This window comes from Ipomoea triloba, chromosome 5 (assembly GCF_003576645.1).
Source record: "Ipomoea triloba cultivar NCNSP0323 chromosome 5, ASM357664v1".
NCBI classification, from domain to species: domain Eukaryota; kingdom Viridiplantae; phylum Streptophyta; class Magnoliopsida; order Solanales; family Convolvulaceae; genus Ipomoea; species Ipomoea triloba.
Genome location: NC_044920.1, coordinates 25,095,581 through 25,109,700, shown reverse-complemented (window position 1 = coordinate 25,109,700; position 14,120 = coordinate 25,095,581). Strand labels below are relative to the sequence as shown.

At 38.6% G+C, this 14,120-nt stretch overlaps 3 protein-coding genes across 4 annotated transcripts; 2 read left to right on the top strand and 1 right to left on the bottom strand.

The window, feature by feature from the left end:
- The first annotated feature begins 2,499 nt into the window (after positions 1-2,499).
- LOC116018712 (eukaryotic initiation factor 4A-I) lies at positions 2,500-6,071 on the top strand. 2 transcript variants are annotated; one of them, XM_031258679.1, is made up of 9 exons: positions 2,500-2,663; positions 2,798-2,846; positions 2,939-3,076; positions 3,614-3,844; positions 4,403-4,442; positions 4,557-4,654; positions 4,842-4,923; positions 5,041-5,486; positions 5,571-6,071. In XM_031258679.1, the coding sequence occupies exons 1-7, from the start codon at positions 2,611-2,613 to the stop codon at positions 4,857-4,859; spliced, it is 627 nt and encodes a 208-aa protein (XP_031114539.1). In that variant the 5' UTR covers positions 2,500-2,610; the 3' UTR covers positions 4,860-4,923; positions 5,041-5,486; positions 5,571-6,071. The 2 variants fall into 2 exon arrangements, with proteins under 2 accessions (XP_031114539.1, XP_031114538.1); XM_031258678.1 differs by having other exon boundaries at positions 4,842-5,486.
- A 951-nt stretch (positions 6,072-7,022) lies between these two features.
- LOC116018711 (uncharacterized membrane protein At3g27390-like) lies at positions 7,023-10,432 on the top strand. The gene is made up of 9 exons (XM_031258677.1): positions 7,023-7,179; positions 7,277-7,385; positions 7,807-8,002; positions 8,123-8,256; positions 8,480-8,768; positions 8,866-8,972; positions 9,090-9,249; positions 9,456-9,904; positions 9,989-10,432. The coding sequence occupies exons 1-9, from the start codon at positions 7,107-7,109 to the stop codon at positions 10,188-10,190; spliced, it is 1,719 nt and encodes a 572-aa protein (XP_031114537.1). The 5' UTR covers positions 7,023-7,106; the 3' UTR covers positions 10,191-10,432.
- Positions 10,433-12,130: 1,698 nt separating this feature from the next.
- On the bottom strand, positions 12,131-13,884 carry LOC116018882 (cyclin-dependent kinase inhibitor 7-like). Its single transcript, XM_031258903.1, has 4 exons — positions 13,256-13,884; positions 12,954-13,006; positions 12,610-12,798; positions 12,131-12,494 (listed from the first exon to the last, which is right to left on the bottom strand). The coding sequence occupies exons 1-4, from the start codon at positions 13,526-13,528 to the stop codon at positions 12,425-12,427; spliced, it is 585 nt and encodes a 194-aa protein (XP_031114763.1). The 5' UTR covers positions 13,529-13,884; the 3' UTR covers positions 12,131-12,424.
- Positions 13,885-14,120: the final 236 nt, after the last annotated feature.

Below are 14,120 nucleotides of genomic sequence, written 5' to 3'. Positions count from 1 at the left end.
CGTATCATGTATGTTGGCCTAATAAAATATAGGAGAATATCCTGCCGTTTCATTTGCCACGATTAAAATATTCGAATTTAAAAATCATCTTATTCACATTATAATACTTTTTGTTGTCATTCATATCAAACATAAAGACATATACTCTTGCACCGAAAATGCTATAACATAATTTTTGTATACGAAGGTTACAATTTTGATTATTGTCAATATCTTATCGAACGTGTCTCGGGCATATAATCTTTCTTTCATTTTTTTTATTTTTTTTTTGTACGCTAGAGGGACTAAAAGGTCCCAAAATTAATAGATTATTTTTGTGGGTACACCTCTAGCATATTTCTCCAACAAGGTACAAGGTCTTGATGCCCTTGGAGGGGGTATCCAAAATTGACGTCCCCCAGTAGTTAATTTGCCCCAAGTTAGCCAAGTAATCAGGACATTGGTTGTCTTCCCGAATAACATGGTGATATTAATGTCCTACATCTGACTCATGATTGCTCTGCAATTATTAATCAAGGTATCGGCTTCTGGTGCGAGAATCGGACTCCCCCTTGATAACATGAACAATCGCTTTCGAGTCTACCTCACCCACAATCCTCTCCAGCCCACGGTTTTTGACAAGGATAAGCCCCTCTCTCATACGCCAAAGCTCAACAATGAAGTTGCTTGTGACTCGAAACCCACGACCTAAGCGTCATTGTGGTCTCGAATCACACCTCCCGCACTAGCAAAGCCTGAGCTAGTTTTTTTAGCCCAATCCATATTGAGTTTGAGGAACCTATGAGTTGGTAAAGACCACCAACCCCATATTTGCTATCTATGCGTTAAGCTATAGGGTTTAAGTAAGATTTGCTAAGCTTCTACTACATCTTTCATCGTGTAACTCACCACTTCCTTAGGTGATAGGAACATGTTATTGAACACCATTTCATTTCGAGCCTTCCAAATATTCCATAGCACGTAGCGGAACAATAACTTCCAGTTGCCATGGTTTCACCTAGAATTATCCACATTACAATTGGCCTCCACTTAGTCTAATATAGGTGTATGGGTTGTGGCATTGAAGTTTGCTAGCGCTGTGCATTGATTCCAACAGTTCAAGCCCATCTCGCAACGCCTGGATAAATGATCCAGTGACTCTTTTCCCTTTCCGCTGAAAGGAACATCCCGACTCTTTCAATGCAACGCACTTGCCAAACCTAACATCGGTCGTCTCCCTCCTCTTCATGACATGCAATGAAATTATAAGTATATTTAACTGTAAAGTGACCCGTACATGAATGAGGTCAACTCAGTGCGTCGTTTTGTGTGTCTTCTACCGAAATGGGGATGGACCTAATGTAATTAACCAAATTGCTCGGTAGGAAACTCTCTATATAACACCCAGTCACCCACATCCCAAGTCTTATTTTCCAAGATGAAATGGTTGACATTCACTATGATATAAATGCATGGAGTATCTTCCAAGAGTGCATCTCCAACCCACCAATCCGACCAAAAGTTAAGGGAGGTCTCAGTCCCCACTTTCCATTATTTAATCCCTTTTGTCAAGATTTTTCTTCCCTTAAGAATGCCTTTCCATCCCCATGATGCATCTCCCTTGTTATTGACGAAAAGGGATTATTATGATTTAACATATGTCTCTCTTAAGGCCTTAATCGACAGCTTCTTCGAGCAAGTAACGACTTGTTTGACAGTGTGAATTTTCCTAGGGTCCTCGTCATGCTTCTTGTAATAATCTGGAGTGCTAACACTTGCATAGTATATGTAGGAACCGTGGCAAGGGAGGTTTGAACAAGCACCCTTCTACCAGTCATGTTCAGAGATTTCGCTTTTAAAGTAGCTAGCTTTTTCCTCATCTTCCCAATCATCGAGACAAACTTGAACAAGCACCCTCTTGCTAGCCATGCTGAGAGATTTTGCTTTTCAAGTGGCTAGCATTTTTCTCATCTTCCCAATCATCGAGACAAACATGTCATTCACATATGATCTTTCTAGTATGGGCTATTACATAACCTTTTCAGTTGAGTCCGTCACATAATATTTTCTTGATTTTCCTAATCATCGAGGCAAACATGTCATTCACATATGATCTTTCTAGTATGGGTTACTACATAACCTTTTCAATTGAGTTTGTCACACACAATATTTTTCTAGAATCGACAAAAGCTTGTCCTCGTGCAAATTTATTTGTTCTCTTTCTTTTCCATCTCTCATTTAAGTCACTTTCTCTCTCAACCACCAATACAAAAGAAATTCCAAAAAATTATGTTGGGGTTGCTTTTATCTCTTATATAGATCTTATATGTTTACTATAAATTATAATTTGTGACAAGTGAATATTAAATATCAAATATAACTTGCAACTTATATAGCGCATTAAAAAAATCAAACGGAAGATCCAGGGTATATTTGTTAATGTCCAAAACTAAAGTGGGTCTAATTGGAAATTATCCAAATTTAAAGTATCAGAAAATAAATGTCTTGCTATCGGCGTGCAGTACGAGGAAACAGTCGAGCTACAGCAGAACTGCTGAAGTTTTGCAAAATGGTGTGGATTGACTGAGAGAGAAAGCGAAAGAACGAAGCTTTTTCTTCCCCCCAAAGGAAATGGATGCAGCCGAAGCCCCTCTATCGACCTCTCCATCCCAATCTAGTTTCAGGTACTGCGAAACCCAAAGCTGTTTTCTCATAGTTCTTGATTTCCCCTATTGCCAAATCCAGTTATTTAGCTCGATAAAGTTCCAATTTTTCTGTTGTTTTAATTGTATCACGGAGTTTCTTTCTTGTTATGCAGCCAACAACGCCATTTCTATCATGCTGTCGACAGACTAAAGTTCAAGATGGTTACTTTTCTTTTCTGTAGTTTTCAATCTTGGGAAATTTCAGTGGTTTTTATGATTTCAAGATTTATTGTTTAGCCACTTTGGTTCAATAGGAGACATTAGTCGATCTATTGGGCATGGCGGGCCGTCTTCCTTGCTTGCCAATGGTGGTTTGTTGCAGCACCCGGGACGAGCTTGATGCTGTTTACTCCGCCTTATCAACCCTCTCCTACATCTCTATCTCTGCCGTGGTATATTTTAACATTCCCTTCTTACTTTTCCTTACCTTGTTTTAGATACCATAACCTATTTAGTTTGGGTGACCAGAAAAACTCGCAGCGACTACAGAAGTTGTGCACGGGTAAATCCGGCGTTGCATTGTGACCCTAGCTAACAAAGAATCAGAACCACAAGGAGGAAAATCAATCTAGGTATCCCATAGCTGACTAGCTCAAACCAAGAAAGACATTAGGCCACTCCTATTGGGAATTGAACTTGTAACCTAGTGGTTAGCCAGTCAACAGTTTGATCAACTTGATCAACTTGACTGTGATTGCCCCCTAACCCATTTAGTTGATTCTATGAAGAAAGATGTATGCGATTGGAGTTTGATTGGAGAGTGGAAGGTTGACTAGAAGGGTATGTGTGAGTTAGTGTGTCTTAGTAGATAAAGGTGTAATTTTTATCAGTGGATTTGTGTTTATGTTGAAAACCGTTGTGTTAAATTGTGGTGAAGGGATTGTTTTAAAATTCCTTGAACCCTAGTGATGTAGATTTGATTTATGCAGTACAGTGACCTCTCTGAGGCAGACAGAGCGCAGGTTTTTGCCACGTTTCGACAGGCTGTGATGAGGTGGAATCGTCAACCCATGGCTCAACCACAAGATGCAGGGAATGGAGAAAAGGAAGAGAAGTCTCACATGATTGTTGTGACAGATGCTTGCCTTCCTCTGGTTAACTCTGGGGAGTTACCTTTTAATGCCCGTGTCTTGATTAATTATGAGTTACCAACTAAAAAGGTAAGGAGACAGTTTCTTTGTTGATTTGGCAACCTCTCCAGTTTTTGGTGTTAAACCAACTTCCTTTTTCTAACTGTTATTATCTTTTTTATGTTTGTGAATTGTGACTAATGATTTACCCGTGCATCAGACTTGTGAACTTTCCATGTCTGGAATCATTGACCATCCATCCGAAATTCTGCTATACACTTATAGTAGAGTAATGCTTAATTGTTTGCTGTCTTGTTTTACAAAGTCTTCTTGCCATTGACTTCTGAAAAGAGCGTACATAAAAAAATAGTGTGATAGTTCTGAGAAGTGCCTTTTTACTTGTTAAAACATATGAACCACTTGTTGAGAATGAGGGAGAAAGTGGTTTTCCACTTGTTGATGCTTTTTAGAGGATTTCTTGTACTCTACAGTATGATATTTTCTCCCCCTCTTATCATATGTTTCTTTCGGTTGAACATAAACAATTTGTAGGGGAAAAAAGGGAAATGTGTTACCGCTATATCTGCTCCAAGATACGGTATGCCTTAATGGACACATTTCCTCACTGTGATGCACATTCTTTTGCAGGAAACGTATATGAGGCGCATGGCTACTAGTTTGGCAGCAGGTTCTATAAAATTTCCCCTTCCCTAATCTTCGCTTCTCTCTTATTACATATATGTAACTACACTAGGGTATATGCTTCTTTCATTATTTTATTTTATTTTATGAATTTGTGCAGATGGAATTGTGATCAACATGGTTGTTGGAGGTGAGGTTGTAGCGCTCAAAAACATTGACGAAAACAGTGGCTTTCTAATAGCAGAAATGCCCATAAATGTGAGTTTTTCAGTATGGACTCTGCTAAGTCGTATCTTTCCCGTAAAAACCATAGTAACATTCAATTCCTTAAGCTATACTTTGAAATGATTGCAAATTCTAGTCCCTATTTCTTTCAATTGCTTAGACCCGTTATCACTGCTGATCTGTTGGAGATGTTACTGATATTAACTATGGTTGTAAACAGATTTTAGAGATGCTGTGAAGATTTCAGGCTGTTGGAATGACATAAAATACACGCATAACAGACTAGACAGTTACAGCCACAGGCCAGTGATAGAATTACCTTAAAAAGAACTTCATTCTGTTTTAAATTTGCGATTCTCATTGTAAGTACCCCGGGAAAGCAGCTTAAGTTTGACTATTTTGAAACATGATATGTGCAGTCTGCTCCACAGTGTTCCGGACATGTTAAAAAGACGGATTTTGGTGGGGACTCGATGCATGCTAGGAAATAGGATACTTTTCACAAAAAGAAAAAAGAAAAAGACAAGATTGCATGTCTTTGGAGCAGGATTCTCGTTTCCTGTTTATGGACAAAGACATTTATTTGATCTGGTTTCATGTTATGGAGCAGGCTTTTGTGTTGCCTGTTTATGGACAAAGACATATACTTGAATTTGGTTTCATGTTACGGATCAGGCTTTGTGTTGCCTGTTTACTGACAATGACGTTTTTTAGAACTTGGAAATTTGTGACATCTCGAGATATATATTATTGACTTGAATTGCTGCAATAACATTGCCTTGTTGGGTAGTAACTCTCTTTTCTTCCTAATGACGGTTGAAGAAAGTTTGTAGAAAAGTTGAGCGAGCTGAAGCCATTCCTTCTGGTGAGCTCAGTTTGGTTTTATACTACCATAGTTTAAGTTCAGATGAAATTTTTTTTATTGAAAGGGAAAGATCTTGTCTTGCAGGAGGGAAGAAGGGGGGACAGGTTAAGGATATAGTGCTAGCAAATGGTCCCTAAGGTTTATGAAGAAAGGTAGATTGTGGATTGGATTCCACCCCTAATTGGCAACACAACACACAAACACACACTCCAAAAAGGAAAACCAATTATTTGGTCTTTGGATGTATTGTGGTATGTTATACCTCACTTTAAATAGGGAGGGAGACTGCTCTTCTCAGCAAGTGGAATGCAATGGAATGTAAAAGGAAAATGATAGATGTACCTGCTTACATACTCAGATTCTATTGCAAGAAAAAAAGGAAATGACGCCTCTAGGTATTAGTCTAGTGGATGAGAAGTTTCACTTCGTTCTATGAACATTTGGGTTATGGGTTTGGGTTTTGCTCCTTGTGTGTCTTCTTTTACTCGCATTTGACACTTACAGTCTGTTTGGTTCGTTGGAAAATATTTGAAGGGAAATGGAATTGAAATCCAAGAAAATGGATTATGTTTGGTTGGTGGAAAAGACTGGAAATATGAATTTTATTGTTTGGTTGAGTTTGCGATGGTAAGGAATAATGAGTATAATGACAAATATAACCCTACACAACAATCATAATAAGAGTAATTAATAAAGTATGGTGAGGGTAAAATTATTATACTAGTTTTCCAGGAAAACAAAATATCTAGGATGAGTTAGCAAAAAGTTTTTCAATAAAAATTGTTTTCCATCTAACCAAACAACATAAAACACAATTTTCCTCCATTTTTAGGAAAACATTTTCCATCTGACCAAATATCCTCTTAGAGAAATCTTGCCAACACTCGTTAGATTGCCCGGGCACACCGGTCGGTCGATATACTTGCACCAAACAAAGACAAGAAAGAAAAACGCTAAGTGTTACTTGGGTTATGAAAAAAAGAAGAAGGAATGAATAATAACTATGTTTTACTTCTTTGTTCGAATCAATCAAAGCATGTTACAATAGCAATGAGTCCATATAGTATTACTCAATATAAAAAAAATGCATTAGTTGAGAAATTTTGAAATGTGTAGCGTTTTTATTTTCAGCAATGAGTGACTAGTGTGACAATGATGGTTACGTAGTAGTATTACCTCGGTGTATGCAACTACACACGCTCTATTCATAATGTTCAAACTATAAATAACACACTCCGTTAATAATGTTCAGACTATAATCTTAACATTTAACTGAAAATATATTATATTAATGTTCATATGGTAATGTATTTATATATTACACCAAATAGAAATTGCATGAAAGAAAAAAAAAAAAAAACTTAAAACTCGGACTATACTATATACTGAAGCAATTTGAAGTTGAAAATGATGTTTTGTATAGAATAAGTCAGTAATAGTTTGACATGATAATTATTAAGCATTACTTGGAGAATAATTCATATATGCCAAATTATGCTATCATCACCTACCCTTCCTTTCTTAATTACAGAAAATGGAAGCAGCCATACGTAAGCAGAAGCACTCCTCGTATGCTATCATACCCTTCTCTCTTTCTCTATTCTGGATGTGTCAGACAGCATGGAAGGTTGGGTGAAGGCCCTTTATGTAGTTTTTGCTTTCTGCACTGCTCTCACTTTTGGTGCTCTCAAAAGTTGGTTGCTTTATTATGATGTTTCAAAGATTATTTATGGTTTCTTTGATTCCATTTCTCGTTTCTAGGTTGAATAATGTTGTGTTTCATGTTGCAGGTTTGCTGGTCGGTTCAATTGCTGGGCTAATAGTAATACTAGGGAATGTTGGGATTGTGCTAGGTCTCTTCCCATCACATGTTTTCTGGACTGCTTACACCCTTGTCAAGTGAGTAATTGAAGGATGTGTTCGGTTTCAACTAAAAAGCTAATCTGATAATGTGCATATATATTTGGGTGATAAAGAAATTATTGATTTGCACTAGGTAAACCCTACTTGAAATTATCAAAGGATGTGCACTAGGTAAACCTCGCCTTGTAACTCTAGCTGGCAAAAGTAAATAAGCTTATAGCTGACCGACTCAAATCAAGAAGGCTAATAGACTGCTTCTTGGGAATTGAACTTGAAAGCTTGTGGTTACTAGGCAAAGAGCCTGACCAACTTAGTTAGGGTTAAGCTGATAGTGTATATTTGATATTAGATTATGCTCAAGACTTTGCAATTCATTTTGATGATCTAAATATGTTAAAATTTATCAATCAAGGGTATGCTTAAACCCATAATCTGCTTTGATGTCATGTGTGAGCAGGACTAGTAGGCTTGATGCACCCATGAAAGTTGCATTCTTGTTAGCTTTGCCTGCTTTGTTTGCAATATGGTTGGGTTTGAGCATAGCCGGTAGTGTTATTGTGGGTGTTGGATATGGGTTCTTCGCGCCCTGGGTTTCAGCTTTCGAGGCCTTTAGGCACGATAATGAATCCAAGAAGTTCTTTCATTGCATTGTGGTAATGTTCAAATCTGAGCTGCTCTCTTTTCATTTCATGTTTCTGCAAGTATGGAGTGATACTTATTGTGTTCTTTTCGCATTTCTAACCTTAAATCCTCTTGATTATGCCAACATTTAGGATGGTACCTGGGGAACAATCCAAGGTAGCTGCACTGTTGTTCAAGATTTTGCTGATATATGCTACCATTCTTATCCACTCTACTTGCAGGAGCTGCGAGAATCCCCCGCTTCACTTGAGCTTCAACCTTTCCGGTAGGTAAAAACTAAAAACAGTGTCTAAAATAGCAAAACTTTGACATACAAATCTATACAATACCTGTGTACATATAATTCCCCAAATGGACATCTTGGAGGTCAAATTCCCCAACATATAATGAAAACTGTCCAAAAATCTTGAAAAAAGTTAGATAAATTAGACAAATAAAGGCATGTGTCCTCTGATACATTATTGAGCTTTATCGAGACTGTGGTGCAGGTTCATCCATGTTCTGGGATGTGTCGTTGTTGGGGTGATGGGGCTCGTTGTCGAAATTCCTCTTTACACAGTTATAGCCGTGTTGAAGAGTCCATACATGCTGTTCAAGGGATGGTACAGGCTGATCCATGATCTTATCAGCCGGGAAGGCCCGTTCTTAGAAACAGCCTGCATACCTGTTGCCGGTTTGACAATCCTAATGTGGCCGCTTGTTGTTATTGGTAGCATCGTAATGGCTATTTTTTCGAGTTTTTTCATTGGACTATATGGAGCTGTTGTTCTATATCAGGTCATTCTCTCTGCCATTTTCATCCTCACAGAGTCACAGCTAAACTTTTTATTGTGTGAGCTTTGAATTTTGATCTGTATACTCCTTTGGAGTTCAGGAAAGATCTTTCAGGCGCGGTCTTGCTTATATTATTGCAATGGTGGCAGAATTTGATGAGTACACAAACGACTGGCTTTATCTCCGGGAAGGGTCGTTCTTCCCCAAGTAATTACCTAAAAACTTTATCTTCATTTCCATCTTTTCAAATTAAAAGTATGCCAGATCTTGCTCCTATAGCTTAACTTTATGTTTTGTTGAACTAATTGCCTTAGTCATATCCAGGCCTCGGTACAGAAAAAACAAGGTATCCAACACGACAGACTTCTCTGTTAGAAGAAATAGTTCCATTCACGGTAAACTAAGGTCAGCGCCAGCTATGCTTATGCCAAGTGCATCATCAAGATCAGTTCGAGAAGTGATACAGGAAGTGAAAATGGTTCAGGTATGCTTTCTACGAGACAATAGAAGGTCACTTGTATCTTGAAACATAGAAAAAAACATTCTTAAATGCTTTATCTGTCTAATTACTCAGCAGACATTCTAAAACACTAAAGAAACACTTGCAGATTAGCCAGGTCTTATCTGGAAAGTGAAATTGCAAACCAAACCAAAATGCGTCTTCATATTATATATGCATATTTGTAACAGGTGTGGCAGAACATGATAAAGATGTGCGAGGTTAGGGGAAAGGAGTTGCTGGATTCCAATGTGATTACCCAATCTGACCTTGAGGATTGGTCCAAGGCGAAGAACGGGAATGGGGCTTCGATTGTCAATGTCGGGCTGCCTTGTTACACATTCTTGCAGACAATACTACACTCTGTCGAAGCGGGATCAGATGGTCTGTTGCTTCTTGATAATCTCGAGGTCACATACCTTAACAGGCCGCGAGACAGATTGGTGGACTGGTTCTTCCAGCCCGTTATGGACCTGAAAGAGCAGATTAAAGTCATGGGGTTGGAGGAGGGCGAGATACGATATCTCGAGAAAACTGTTCTCTTCAGGAGGAACACTGAGCGGTTTAAGGGCTGGGAAAATGGTAGTTTGGCGCCTCAGGACGCCATTAGAGCTGCTCAGATCGAAGGCATCAGTCGAAGGTGAGATTATATTACTATGTTGTGGTGCTTTGTTCTTGAATGTTTATCTTGGAATACATTAGATTGATGATGTGGTGTTGGCAGAACGGTTGGAATGATAACAATGGTGTCAAAGCTTCCGACTTATCGGAGATTGTTCGGACAGATTGTGAAGGCATTGATTGCTTATTCCATTCCTACTGAAGGTTGTCCCACAAGAGCCATTCCACATTGTGTGCATAAAGCCACAGGATCCACCAGATCAGTGTCTTCAAGAACAACTGGTTCTATTGAAGTTGTTGTATAGACAAGGACAATAACTTCAAGGATTTACAAACTTCATGTTTTAGTTTAGTTCAATAATTAGCTGCCTGTTGAACAATTATGGGACAAGCTAAGAAAAGGATTTTTATTAGATGAAATTTACACTCAGCCAATTTAATTTGATTTACACTACGTGCACTTATACATCACTTTGCACAACCACACATGAACATTTACTGAGATGGTGTTGGAAAGAATCAAACTCGTGACCTTGGTAGGTGATAATTCCTTTAACACTATCATTTGTCGTAACTCAATTTCTTACTCATGATTATTTTTACTCATTTTCTTTTCAATTTGGATCCAAGAATCGGAGAGCTATACTTGTACAGCCTTCTTTTTGTCTACACTCTTGAAATAGTAAAAGCAAACTTTATTACGTGTTAGTAGGATCAATTTAGGGAGAGGGGAAAAAAAGTAATATACTTTCATCACAACTCACATGTATCTCGAATGGAAAGAATATTATATGTGATTTTTGAATAAAAGTGATGATGTGGTTTGGCACGGAAAAGTGTAAGTTAGCATTCGATCCACGTTGTTGGCACCACTTCCTTCACCAAATCATCATTTTCATTTAATTTAAAGATGAAGCCCCACCCACCCACTCAACGCCGCGCGCTGCGGCAACAGACAAGATCAGAACAAGACAGCAACCTTCCGTTTCTAACCACCAAGCCAAATAAGGAAGAGGAATGGTTTTTGTTCACCTCACCAGATCCAAAAAGAATGCTTGCGTCTTGGCCTGGCGTATTAATTGACAGGCTACTACACTGAGTAATTAAAGATGGCAGAATTTGTCCAACTAAAAGCCTAAAAATGCACCCTCGCCGGAATAGATCACGAGGCGTCATTGTTAATATGCATGGAAAATCTTGTCTCAAAATTCAACTACTCTAGAACTAATAAGACTGAAAATGATTTTACATTATCTGTTTTTTTTTTTTTCAAAAAAAAAAACAGATAATGAAAAATCAGAGTCTAGAAAAAAGTGGGGGTTTCAACAGATGGAATCAGAAAACAGGATATACCGAATCTGTAAACCATGTGCGGCGGTGCGCTGTGCCTTCCACCACCTTTTCACCTCTCTTTCTGTTGAAAATTGGAATCATTATCAACACACTGTGTAATATGGACAACGCCAAGGGCAAACCTTCCCTTTCGGTATTACTCCCTCAAAGGCCTTTAATCACAAAGCCATATTTTTCACTATTGTAAATCAATTCAAATTTATTTAATAAAAAAAGGACGGCCGATAAAGTATAAACTCCACACCTAGCAACAAAGAGGGCTAATTTTAATAATGGTGTAGGGTCGGGGCGTCACCACCGGTGGTCCCAGCTCTCAAATTCATGCACCAAACGAATATTATAGGACAAGCACTCCCCTTGTCCTTTTCCGTTTTTCGCCCTCAAGTAAAAAACAATCACCCTCTTACTTCTCATTCCCAGTGTACTTCGTGCTACCAGTAATATCTATTCGCCTGAAAAACTAGATTTTAACCACATTATAACTGACACGCCAGAGAAACAAACCAAAATATTTCCACATCATAAGATGGACCGTCCCCGGCCCCATCAGTATATATAATTGCTCGCATTAAATTCAGGAAATTAGAATTAATCTGAGAGAGATAGATATGATCTATAAAAATTACTGTAATCCCGGAAATCTCATAACGGACATTGCGTTCTTCACCACGTGTCCGTAACTTAAACGGCAAGGTCTGTTTGAGTAATCTCGTGTCACGCATAGCTGTACCTCCGATCTTCCCTTTCCTTGCCCTCTCCGCCGCTCTTGATCTGAAGGCGTCCATCATATTTCTTTGTTCACAACCATAAAAAGATTGTACGAAGTATATATTCATCTCGAGGTAATTAAATCGGAAAAGGATGACTAATGAATTTATCTGCCAAAAGGATGGAATTGCGAAGCTTTTGCTTGCACATATATGAGAAAGTGGAACGAAGGATTTATGATTATGAAAGATACAATTATCTGGCTAAGCTAGCTATACATCACCCAGCAGAAAAGAAACAAGTAAAATCTTCTAGATCAGAGGAGAGTTTAACTTCCTCGATAGGAATATTATTATTTAGATTAGTTGCAGTAACGGCACCAAGAGTAAATTTAGAAATTACGTGCAAGCCGCCGTTGCGTCATTGTTGTTGTTGTACGGCCAATCTCCGATGTTGGCCTACTTTGATATGCCAAGCTTCATGGCTGTAATTGAACCCACTCGTAACGACCTTCCAATGGCTTGTCTTCAACAATGTCGAAGTTATACCTGCAAAAACATGCAACAGTTCATGAGCTAGGCTCGATTCTTAAAAAAATTCGTTATAATAATAATATTATTATTATTTTAATTTTAATTTTGAGATTTGAAAAAGTATGCCTACTTTTCTGCAAATCGTTTCTGGATTTTTTTCTCGGCTGCAGCAAAAAAATCTTCAATTTCAGCTTCTGAAGGCATCTTCTCAGGTGTTGATTTCTTAATCTTAAGAGAATAAGCCTCTACCCGCGGACTTGCTGTTGACTCCAGCTCGCCCAGTTCAGCTTGGTACTCCCTCAACGGCGATGTTTCACCGCTGCAAAACGACGACAATGCTTTGAAGAGACGGTGAAGAAATGGAGAAGCCATTAAAACAAAAACATATCAAATAAATATGCATGTGGCCGTTCAGAAACATTCATACTCTCACATAATAAATATGAAATTAAATAGCATTCAAGGAAAATTTACCTCTCTCCTGTCTCAGAATTACACTTCGACGTCGCAATGTCTTCCCTCTCTTCCTGCATAAAAAATAACTTAAAATTCAAAAATAGCAGGAGCATTAAGACACTTATTGACAGGAAAGTTTCGTCCACCGCTAATGCTACAAATATATTTACACAATATGACGCATATACATGAATGATACTGTAAATACCAGGCGAGAAATAGTATATATAGATAGATGTCTGTATGAATGTATATAGCGGTAGTGAGAGTGTGGTGCGTATGTGGAAAGTTAAATTTGAAGAGATTTACGGCTGACGAACATCTAGATCTGAGAATTTCAGGTTTTCCTCAGTGAGCTCGCAACCATCATGGCCGGAGATACAAGACACTTCAACGTGATCGGACTTGGGGCTCGCAGCTGGACCGTCGAAGCTAGCTGGAGAAGGTGAATTTTCAGGTACAACTGATGTGCTTTTTTGGTGGCTTTTCAGCTGAATTAAGGCCGTAGAAAGCTTCGATTCTCCTTCATCTATCTTCCTCCTTTTCTCCCCTCGCGTACCGGCCACATCCACAACCTCTTGATCTCTCTTCATTCTCACATACACCACCGCAGCTCCGCCACCTTAATCAAATCAATCTCTCCAAATCCTTGCGCTTCGTAACCTACCTTCCAATGTACGCTTTCCTCTAACTCCGATGTACGGTCCTTTTCTGCAATTCCTTCGCGAAAATTGCGAGATCAAATTCTCTCTCGACAACACATGTAAATCTGTAGCTAGCTGAGTCTGAGAATTCGAAATTCTTCTCTCTAAGCGTACGCGAATTTCGCTGCAGACTCCGAGAATATCTTCCCTTCCGTTGCACTTTTTTCTGTAGAGAGAGAGAGAGAGAGAGAGAGAGGAAGAGGAGGAGGTGGTGATGATTATGATGACGATGCTGATGGCAGGTGCAAGCGATTCCATCGAACGATACGGATTGGGTTCTTATTATTGGCTGGCACGTCCTGTGGTCCTCGTCTTAACGCCGTTAGAATTAACGTGGGATTCGTGCTTGATGTAAACGGGATTGATGGATGACGTGACGTTACGCAGATCTAGACCATTTAATTTATTTACAAGCATAAATGATTAATAATCTACTTTTTTATTTTTATTTTTATTTTTATTTTTCTTCTTTGACAATGCT